At 52.5% G+C, this 11303-nt stretch overlaps 1 protein-coding gene across 1 annotated transcript in view; it reads left to right on the forward strand.

The window, feature by feature from the left end:
- Nucleotides 1-3209, forward strand: part of DNAAF11 (dynein axonemal assembly factor 11) — a 75907-nt gene extending 72698 nt beyond the window's left edge. Inside the window, exon 6 of the mRNA XM_075827935.1 lies at nt 3029-3209. Coding sequence (XP_075684050.1) covers nt 3029-3209 — 181 coding nt within the window. The remainder of the gene's footprint in view (nt 1-3028) is intronic.
- Nucleotides 3210-11303: the final 8094 nt, after the last annotated feature.

An 11303-nucleotide genomic window follows, 5' to 3' on the forward strand; every position in this document is an offset into this window, starting at 1 on the left:
TTCCGCACAGAATTCTGTTGCGAAAAAATCCACAGGGTTTACACTACAGGGATTTATTATTCATTACATTCCTGCTACATTGCGGAGATCCAGCTGGTAGCAGCAATGCTTGCTGGGAAAGGTATGCAAAATAGATCTCCTCCAGAAGGAAGAAAACTGTCTCTCTAGTGCCACCTATTGACTTACTACAGTTTTTTTCATCCTAGAGGAGAGTTATTTTGCATTTAGAAATACCAAAGACATTGCTCAGGTCCTGCTCTAGCCATATCACACTGTTTTACTTTTGCCGGAGTGTTCCTTTAACTTCTGTTTACAAAAAATATGATTAATATCACAGTAAGGCTTCGTTCACATCTGCATCAGGGCACCATTCATGGTTTCCGTCTGAGCTTTCCATCAGGGGAACCCGTGAACGGAATCCAAACGTAAACCACAGGTTTCCGTTTGCATCACCATTGATTTCAATGGTGCAGGATCTGATGCAAATGGTTTCCATTTGTCACCGTTGTTTAAGGGTTTTGTCATTTTTATGGAATAAATAGCGCAGTCGACTACGGTATTGCGTCCGTCAAACGGAACTCTTACACAACAGAGACAAACGGAAACCATTTGCACCGGATCAGTCACCATTGAAATCAATGGTGATGCAAACGGAAACCCATGGTTTCCGTTTTGTTTCAGTCAGGGTTCCGTTCTGACATGAAGCTCCGACAGGACGTCAGAACGGAACTCTGATTCAGATGTGAACGAAGCCTAAGGGCCTGTTCACATCAGCGTTGGCTTTCCGTTCCGGGGTTCCGTCTGAGGTTTCCGCCGGGTGAACCCCGCAACGGAAAGTCAAACTGAAACCACAGCTTCCGTTTCAGTCACCATTGATATCAATGGCGACGGAAACATTGCTAATGGTTTCCGTTCGTCACCATTCCGTCAGGTTTCAGTTTTAACGACAGAATCAATAGCGCAGCAGACTACAGTCTTCTGTCAAAAAAATGGAAACCTGACGGAACTGATCACAACTGATGCAAAAATAAAACCCATTGAAATCAATGTTTTTTTTTTTCTAAATGTTACCTTCCGTTCTTATGGTCCTCTGACAGATACGCTAGAACGGAGGCCACAACGCAGATGTGAACGCAGCCTAAGCGGAGACAGATGAGGGACAGTCTGATAAGAATTCTGCCACGCTGCGTATCTGTTGCTTTGCAGTCGGCACAGTCCTGCTTTGAGCTAAACAGCAAAGTCATGTCTGACAGTCTGGTTGCTATGGATGCTTTGCCTAACAACCTCAGTCTTTTCAGTGGGAATGTCAATGTCCCTACAGCCGCTCAGTCAGGTCTTCAGCTCAAGGAAACGTAACATAAGCCGCGCTCTCCCTCTTTCTGCCATAGAAATGCAGGCGGAGACCCCGTTCAATCAAATTCTACTGAAATTATTATTATGTTGAAGGTCATGCACAAAGAAAGAAGAAAAATAACTTTTTTGTGAAGTGCTCTGCGGCCCGAGACATCCCAAATCTCTGCTGCATTACAAATCTCCCGAGACCCAGGAGAGAAATTGGTTGTTAGGACAGAGGGAGATTTGCTTGGCTGCTTTTCCAGCTCTTCGGAGATTCCCCGCAGGCGACAGGCGTTGTGGGAGCTGCAGATGGTCGCACATTTCCACAGTCAGCGACTTTGTCTCAGAGTTTGTTTGGCAAGTTCTCTGTCTCCCTGCAGTGAAGCATTACACGGCGCCCGTCGTAGTCAGCGGACGGGTCCTACATGGTGACACCTTCTCTCTGCAGTGGATCTCTGTTCTGGATAATATGGCGGCGTCTCTGTACGCCCCTTGTGTCCTGTGCCCTGGTGACTTAGTCGCCCTCACTAGATCCCAGATTATGTGTCTCTAAATCATAAAGTGTCGAGCAGCAGTCTGGAGTCACCGCAGCTACTTCTTGCAAGCATTGTGTATGTGGGCGCTTGTGCCCATGTATACCACTCACATGGTAGACGTTATGCTGCTGCATAGTAGAGTTGGCCTTGTTATGGAGGTTATTGAGCCACTGCGGCTGGCAGGGTTATGTAGCGACTGCATTGTTGTGGGAGCATGTGGCTGTCACAATTAAAAAGACCATATGGCTATCACTTCTGAGAGGGCAAGTAGCAGTCAGCGTGACGGGCTCTGTGGAGATAGCAATGTTATGGGAGTTCTGTGGAGCTAGCACTGTTATGGGGGCATTGTGGGGCTAGCACTGTTGTGGGGGCACGGTGGGTCTGGCTCTGTTGTGGGGGCACTGTGGGTCTGGCACTGTTGTGGGAGACTCATGGACTGGCACTGCTGTGGGGGATCTGCAGGGCTTGCACTGTTATGGGGGCTCTGTGGTTCTGGCATTGTTATGGGAGTTCCTCATGGGCTAGCACTGTTATGGGAGCTCTTTGGGGATGGCACTGTTGTGGGGGCTCTGTGGGGCTGGCACTATTGTGGGGTCTCTGGTTCTAACACTGTTGTGGGGACTCTGTCGGGCTGTCACTGTTATGGGGGCTCTGGGGGACTGGCACTGTTATGTGGGCTCTTTGGATCTGGCACTGTTGTGGGGGCTTTGTGGGGCTGGCACTGTTATGGGGGCTCTGTAGATCTGGCACTATTGTGGGGCTGGCACTGTTATGGGGGCTTTGTGGGAACTGCTGTTGCACTGTTCTGTGGGCTCTGTAGGGCTGTCACTGCTGTGGGGGCTTTGTGGGGCTGCTACTGTTATGGGGGTTCTGTGGGGCCTTCTGTTGCAGTGTTATGGGGGCTCTGTGGGGCTGACCCTGCTATTGAACATATCTCCTATAAGGCAGTTTTCCATTATTTAGGCCCCCAAAAGAAAGCTAGCCACCCGCGTCATATGGAAAACGGTTTCCCAAAGCCGCCAACCCCTTTAGTATTTTTTATATGCCTTTGTAATACTATTTATCCAGATATAATGTATGACATAGTGAGAAGTGGTATAGGACAGTGGATGGTGATATAGAAAGATAAGATCTACCTGTTGATTATTATTTTCCAGACCTGAAACTGCGGAAAACAAAGAAAACTGTCCTGGACTGAGCACAGGGGACGGGGCCGAAAAGGAAAACCACCAGGACAAGGAGTTCTGGCAGCAGCCGTCACATTACACTCCGGAAAGTAGAATAGAAACTCACAGATACATCGAGGAGAAGCGCAAAGCTAAAGAAAGCGGCAGGTAAAGAAGAAGCGGATTGTGGATGTATCACACATTACATAGTGACAAAACTGATCGCAATTCATACAAGAGGAGTGAGGACGCTGATCACAAGAGCTTACGATCTATAAGGAAAATGTAAAAAGAGCTTCTTCAGTACAACGCTCCTGCCATGTTTTATACACACGGCGTGGTACATAAAGCTGCATGAGCCGTCACCAGCCGGTATCCGTGTATGACGGACAGGGTGCAAGGAGTGTGGAGGATGCTGCTGATTGAGGGGTCGTGATCTGAGGAATAATGTAATGGGGGGGGGGGGGGGTAAAGGAAAGTCATGATAGGCCTGCCTAAAGAGAATGAAGAGATATTTTCAGGGCACCATTAAACCGGTTGAGGTTGGAGGTTCATTTTATTGTCTGGGGTGAAGCGTTCCAGAGGACTGGGGCAGCACAAGACAAATCCTGGAGACGGGAGCGGGAGGTTCGGATTATGGAGGATGTTAGCCTTAGATGGTTGGCAGAACATAGAGCACGGGTAGGGTGGTAGACAGAGATGAGGGTGGAGATGTAAGGAGGTGCAGCACTGGGGAGAGCTTTGTGGGTGAGAGGAATAAGTTATTGTATTCTGAAGTGAATGGGCAAACAGTGTAGTGACTGGCACAGGGTAGAGGCGTTGGTGTAGAGGTCCAGTGTAGTGACTGGCACAGGGTAGAGACATTGGTGTAGCGGTCCAGTGCAGTGACTGGCACAGGATAGAGGCATTGGTGTAGGGGTCCAGTGTAGTGACTGGCACAGGGTAGAGGCATTGGTGTAGCGGTCCAGTGTAGTGACTGGCACTGGGAAGAGGCATTGGTGTAGCAGTCCAGTGCAGTGACTGGCACAGGGTAGAGGCATTGGTGTAGTGGTCCAGTGTAGTGACTGGCACAGGGTAGAGGCATTGGTGTAGTGGTCCAGTGTAGTGACTGGCACAGGGTAGAGGCATTGGTGTAGCGGTCCAGTGTAGTGACTGGCACAGGGTAGAGGCATTGGTGTAGTGGGCCAGTGTAGTGACTGGCACAGGGTAGAAGCATTGGTGTAGCGGTCCAGTGAAGTGACTGGCAGAGGGTAGAGGCATTGGTGTAGCGGTCCAGTGTAGTGACTGGCACAGGGTAGAGGCATTGGTGTAGTTGTCTAGTGTAGTGACTGGCAGAGGGTTGAGGCATTGGTGTAGCAGTCCAGTGTAGTGAATGGCATAGGGTAGAGGCATTGGTGTAGCGGTCCAGTGTAGTGACTGGCATAGGGTAGAGGCATTGGTGTAGCGGTCCAGTGTAGTGACTGGCACAGGGTAGAGGCATTGGTGTAGTTGTCTAGTGTAGTGACTGGCACAGGGTAGAGGCATTGGTGTAGTGGTCCAGTGTAGTGACTGGCACAGGGTAGAGGCATTGGTGTAGCGGTCCAGTGCAGTGACTGGCACAGGATAGAGGCATTGCTGTAGGGGTCCAGTGTAGTGACTGGCACAGGGTAGAGGCATTGGTGTAGCGGTCCAGTGTAGTGACTGGCACAGGGTAGAGGCATTGGTGTAGCGGTCCAGTGCAGTGACTGGCACAGGGTAGAGGCATTGGTGTAGTGGTCCAGTGTAGTGACTGGCACAGGGTAGAGGCATTGGTGTAGTGGTCCAGTGTAGTGACTGGCACAGGGTAGAGGCATTGGTGTAGCGGTCCAGTGTAGTGACTGGCACAGGGTAGAGGCATTGGTGTAGTGGGCCAGTGTAGTGACTGGCACAGGGTAGAAGCATTGGTGTAGCGGTCCAGTGAAGTGACTGGCAGAGGGTAGAGGCATTGGTGTAGCGGTCCAGTGTAGTGACTGGCACAGGGTAGAGGCATTGGTGTAGTTGTCTAGTGTAGTGACTGGCAGAGGGTAGAGGCATTGGTGTAGCAGTCCAGTGTAGTGAATGGCATTGGGTAGAGGCATTGGTGTAGCGGTCCAGTGTAGTGACTGGCATAGGGTAGAGGCATTGGTGTAGCGGTCCAGTGTAGTGACTGGCACAGGGTAGAGGCATTGGTGTAGTGGTCCAGTGTAGTGACTGGCACAGGGTAGAGGCATTGGTGTAGCGGTCCAGTGCAGTGACTGGCACAGGGTAGAGGCATTGGTGTAGAGGTCCAGTGTAGTGACTGGCACAGGGTAGAGGCATTGGTGTAGTGGTCTAGTGTAGTGACTGGCACATGGTAGAGGCATTGGTGTAGTGGTCTAGTGTAGTGACTGGCACAGGGTAGAGGCATTGGTGTAGCGTTCCAGTGTAGTGAATGGCATAGGGTAGAGGCATTGGTGTAGCGGTCCAGTGTAGTGACTGGCACAGGGTAGAGGCATTGGTGTAGCGGTCCAGTGTAGTGACTGGCATAGGGTAGAGGCATTGGTGTAGCGGTCCAGTGTAGTGACTGGCACAGGGTAGAGGCATTGGTGTAGTTGTCTAGTGTAGTGACTGGCACAGGGTAGAGGCATTGGTGTAGTGGTCTAGTGTAGTGACTGGCACAGGGTAGAGGCATTGGTGTAGCGGTCCAGTGTAGTGACTGGCATAGGGTAGAGGCATTGGTGTAGCGGTCCAGTGTAGTGACTGGCACAGGGTAGAGGCATTGGTGTAGTTGTCTAGTGTAGTGACTGGCACAGGGTAGAGGCATTGGTGTAGCGGTCCAGTGTAGTCACTGGCACAGGGTAGAGGCATTGGTGTAGTTGTCTAGTGTAGTGACTGGCACAGGGTAGAGGCATTGGTGTAGCGGTCCAGTGTAGTGACTGGCACAGGGTAGAGGCGTTGGTGTAGAGGTCCAGTGTAGTGACTGGCACAGGGTAGAGACATTGGTGTAGCGGTCCAGTGCAGTGACTGGCACAGGATAGAGGCATTGGTGTAGGGGTCCAGTGTAGTGACTGGCACAGGGTAGAGGCATTGGTGTAGCGGTCCAGTGTAGTGACTGGCACAGGGTAGAGGCATTGGTGTAGCAGTCCAGTGCAGTGACTGGCACAGGGTAGAGGCATTGGTGTAGTGGTCCAGTGTAGTGACTGGCACAGGGTAGAGGCATTGGTGTAGTGGTCCAGTGTAGTGACTGGCATAGGGTAGAGGCATTGGTGTAGCGGTCCAGTGTAGTGACTGGCACAGGGTAGAGGCATTGGTGTAGTTGTCTAGTGTAGTGACTGGCACAGGGTAGAGGCATTGGTGTAGCGGTTCAGTGTAGTGACTGGCACAGGGTAGAGGCATTGGTGTAGTTGTCTAGTGTAGTGACTGGCACAGGGTAGAGGCATTGGTGTAGCGGTTCAGTGTAGTGACTGGCACAGGGTAGAGGCATTGGTGTAGCGGTCCAGTGTAGTGACTGGCACAGGGTAGATGCATTGGTGTAGTTGTCTAGTGTAGTGACTGGCACAGGGTAGAGGCATTGGTGTAGCGGTTCAGTGTAGTGACTGGCACAGGGTAGAGGCATTGGTGTAGTGGTCCAGTGTAGTGACTGGCACAGGGTAGAGGCATTGGTGTAGCGGTCCAGTGCAGTGACTGTGTAGTGACTGGCACAGGGTAGAGGCATTGGTGTAGTTGTCTAGTGTAGTGACTGGCACAGGGTAGAGGCATTGGTGTAGCGGTTCAGTGTAGTGACTGGCACAGGGTAGAGGCATTGGTGTAGTGGTCCAGTGTAGTGACTGGCACAGGGTAGAGGCATTGGTGTAGCGGTCCAGTGCAGTGACTGGCACAGGGTAGAGGCATTGGTGTAGAGGTCCAGTGTAGTGACTGGCACAGGGTAGAGGCATTGGTGTAGTGGTCTAGTGTAGTGACTGGCACAGGGTAGAGGCATTGGTGTAGTGGTCTAGTGTAGTGACTGGCACAGGGTAGAGGCATTGGTGTAGCGTTCCAGTGTAGTGAATGGCATAGGGTAGAGGCATTGGTGTAGCGGTCCAGTGTAGTGACTGGCACAGGGTAGAGGCATTGGTGTAGCGGTCCAGTGTAGTGAATGGCATAGGGTAGAGGCATTGGTGTAGCGGTCCAGTGTAGTGACTGGCACAGGGTAGAGGCATTGGTGTAGCGGTCCAGTGTAGTGACTGGCACAGGGTAGAGGGATTGGTGTAGCGGTCCAGTGTAGTGACTGGCACAGGGTAGAGGGATTGGTGTAGCGGTCCAGTGTAGTGACTGGCACAGGGTAGAGGCATTGGTGTAGCGGTCCAGTGTAGTGACTGGCATAGGGTAGAGGGATTGGTGTAGCGGTCCAGTGTAGTGACTGGCACAGGGTAGAGGCATTGGTGTAGTTGTCTAGTGTAGTGACTGGCAGACGGTAGAGGCATTGGTGTAGTCGTCTAGTGTAGTGACTGGCAGAGGGTAGAGGCATTGGTGTAGCGGTCCAGTGTAGTGACTGGCACAGGATAGAGGCATTGGTGTAGCGGTCCAGTGTAGTGACTGGCACAGGGTAGAGGCATTGGTGTAGTTGTCTAGTGTAGTGACTGGCACAGGGTAGAGGCATTGGTGTAGCGGTCCAGTGTAGTGACTGGCACAGGGTAGAGGCATTGGTGTAGGGGTCCAGTGTAGTGACTGGCACAGGGTAGAGGCATTGGTGTAGCGGTCCAGTGCAGTGACTGGCACAGGGTAGAGGCATTGGTGTAGAGGTCCAGTGTAGTGACTGGCACAGGGTAGAGGCATTGGTGTAGTTGTCTAGTGTAGTGACTGGCACAGGGTAGAGGCATTGGTGTAGCGGTCCAGTGTAGTGACTGGCACAGGGTAGAGGGATTGGTGTAGCGGTCCAGTGTAGTGACTGGCACAGGGTAGAGGCATTGGTGTAGCGGTCCAGTGTAGTGACTGGCACAGGGTAGAGGCATTGGTGTAGCAGTCCAGTGCAGTGACTGGCACAGGGTAGAGGCATTGGTGTAGTGGTCCAGTGTAGTGACTGGCACAGGGTAGAGGCATTGGTGTAGTGGTCCAGTGTAGTGACTGGCATAGGGTAGAGGCATTGGTGTAGCGGTCCAGTGTAGTGACTGGCACAGGGTAGAGGCATTGGTGTAGTTGTCTAGTGTAGTGACTGGCACAGGGTAGAGGCATTGGTGTAGCGGTTCAGTGTAGTGACTGGCACAGGGTAGAGGCATTGGTGTAGTTGTCTAGTGTAGTGACTGGCACAGGGTAGAGGCATTGGTGTAGCGGTTCAGTGTAGTGACTGGCACAGGGTAGAGGCATTGGTGTAGCGGTCCAGTGTAGTGACTGGCACAGGGTAGAGGCATTGGTGTAGTTGTCTAGTGTAGTGACTGGCACAGGGTAGAGGCATTGGTGTAGCGGTTCAGTGTAGTGACTGGCACAGGGTAGAGGCATTGGTGTAGTGGTCCAGTGTAGTGACTGGCACAGGGTAGAGGCATTGGTGTAGCGGTCCAGTGCAGTGACTGGCACAGGGTAGAGGCATTGGTGTAGAGGTCCAGTGTAGTGACTGGCACAGGGTAGAGGCATTGGTGTAGTGGTCTAGTGTAGTGACTGGCACAGGGTAGAGGCATTGGTGTAGTGGTCTAGTGTAGTGACTGGCACAGGGTAGAGGCATTGGTGTAGCGTTCCAGTGTAGTGAATGGCATAGGGTAGAGGCATTGGTGTAGCGGTCCAGTGTAGTGACTGGCACAGGGTAGAGGCATTGGTGTAGCGGTCCAGTGTAGTGAATGGCATAGGGTAGAGGCATTGGTGTAGCGGTCCAGTGTAGTGACTGGCACAGGGTAGAGGCATTGGTGTAGCGGTCCAGTGTAGTGACTGGCACAGGGTAGAGGGATTGGTGTAGCGGTCCAGTGTAGTGACTGGCACAGGGTAGAGGGATTGGTGTAGCGGTCCAGTGTAGTGACTGGCACAGGGTAGAGGCATTGGTGTAGCGGTCCAGTGTAGTGACTGGCATAGGGTAGAGGGATTGGTGTAGCGGTCCAGTGTAGTGACTGGCACAGGGTAGAGGCATTGGTGTAGTTGTCTAGTGTAGTGACTGGCAGACGGTAGAGGCATTGGTGTAGTCGTCTAGTGTAGTGACTGGCAGAGGGTAGAGGCATTGGTGTAGCGGTCCAGTGTAGTGACTGGCACAGGATAGAGGCATTGGTGTAGCGGTCCAGTGTAGTGACTGGCACAGGGTAGAGGCATTGGTGTAGTTGTCTAGTGTAGTGACTGGCACAGGGTAGAGGCATTGGTGTAGCGGTCCAGTGTAGTGACTGGCACAGGGTAGAGGCATTGGTGTAGGGGTCCAGTGTAGTGACTGGCACAGGGTAGAGGCATTGGTGTAGCGGTCCAGTGCAGTGACTGGCACAGGGTAGAGGCATTGGTGTAGAGGTCCAGTGTAGTGACTGGCACAGGGTAGAGGCATTGGTGTAGTTGTCTAGTGTAGTGACTGGCACAGGGTAGAGGCATTGGTGTAGCGGTTCAGTGTAGTGACTGGCACAGGGTAGAGGCATTGGTGTAGTGGTCCAGTGTAGTGACTGGCACAGGGTAGAGGCATTGGTGTAGCGGTCCAGTGCAGTGACTGGCACAGGGTAGAGGCATTGGTGTAGAGGTCCAGTGTAGTGACTGGCACAGGGTAGAGGCATTGGTGTAGTGGTCTAGTGTAGTGACTGGCACAGGGTAGAGGCATTGGTGTAGTGGTCTAGTGTAGTGACTGGCACAGGGTAGAGGCATTGGTGTAGCGTTCCAGTGTAGTGAATGGCATAGGGTAGAGGCATTGGTGTAGCGGTCCAGTGTAGTGACTGGCACAGGGTAGAGGCATTGGTGTAGCGGTCCAGTGTAGTGAATGGCATAGGGTAGAGGCATTGGTGTAGCGGTCCAGTGTAGTGACTGGCACAGGGTAGAGGCATTGGTGTAGCGGTCCAGTGTAGTGACTGGCACAGGGTAGAGGGATTGGTGTAGCGGTCCAGTGTAGTGACTGGCACAGGGTAGAGGGATTGGTGTAGCGGTCCAGTGTAGTGACTGGCACAGGGTAGAGGCATTGGTGTAGCGGTCCAGTGTAGTGACTGGCATAGGGTAGAGGGATTGGTGTAGCGGTCCAGTGTAGTGACTGGCACAGGGTAGAGGCATTGGTGTAGTTGTCTAGTGTAGTGACTGGCAGACGGTAGAGGCATTGGTGTAGTCGTCTAGTGTAGTGACTGGCAGAGGGTAGAGGCATTGGTGTAGCGGTCCAGTGTAGTGACTGGCACAGGATAGAGGCATTGGTGTAGCGGTCCAGTGTAGTGACTGGCACAGGGTAGAGGCATTGGTGTAGTTGTCTAGTGTAGTGACTGGCACAGGGTAGAGGCATTGGTGTAGCGGTCCAGTGTAGTGACTGGCACAGGGTAGAGGCATTGGTGTAGGGGTCCAGTGTAGTGACTGGCACAGGGTAGAGGCATTGGTGTAGCGGTCCAGTGCAGTGACTGGCACAGGGTAGAGGCATTGGTGTAGAGGTCCAGTGTAGTGACTGGCACAGGGTAGAGGCATTGGTGTAGTTGTCTAGTGTAGTGACTGGCACAGGGTAGAGGCATTGGTGTAGCGGTCCAGTGTAGTGACTGGCACAGGGTAGAGGGATTGGTGTAGCGGTCCAGTGTAGTGACTGGCACAGGGTAGAGGCATTGGTGTAGCGGTCCAGTGTAGTGACTGGCACAGGGTAGAGGGATTGGTGTAGCGGTCCAGTGTAGTGACTGGCACAGGGTAGAGGCATTGGTGTAGTTGTCTAGTGTAGTGACTGGCACAGGGTAGAGGCATTGGTGTAGCGTTCCTTTGTAGTGACTGGCACAGGGTAGAGGGATTGGTGTAGTGACTGGCACAGGGTAGAGGCATTGGTGTAGCGGTCCAGTGTAGTGACTGGCACAGGGTAGAGGGATTGGTGTAGCGGTCCAGTGTAGTGACTGGCACAGGGTAGAGGCATTGGTGTAGTGGTCCAGTGTAGTGACTGGCACAGGGTAGAGGCATTGGTGTAGCGGTCCAGTGTAGTGACTGGCACAGGGTAGAGGGATTGGTGTAGCGGTCCAGTGTAGTGACTGGCACAGGGTAGAGGCATCGGTGTAGTGGTGAAGTGTAGTGACTGGTACAGGGTAGAGGCATTGGTGTAGTTGTCTAGTGTAGTGACTGGCAGAGGGTAGAGGCATTGGTGTAGCGGTCCAGTGTAGTGACTGGCACAGGATAGAGCATTGGTGTAGCGGTC

The sequence above is a fragment of the Rhinoderma darwinii genome, chromosome 5, assembly GCF_050947455.1.
Source record: "Rhinoderma darwinii isolate aRhiDar2 chromosome 5, aRhiDar2.hap1, whole genome shotgun sequence".
NCBI classification, from domain to species: domain Eukaryota; kingdom Metazoa; phylum Chordata; class Amphibia; order Anura; family Rhinodermatidae; genus Rhinoderma; species Rhinoderma darwinii.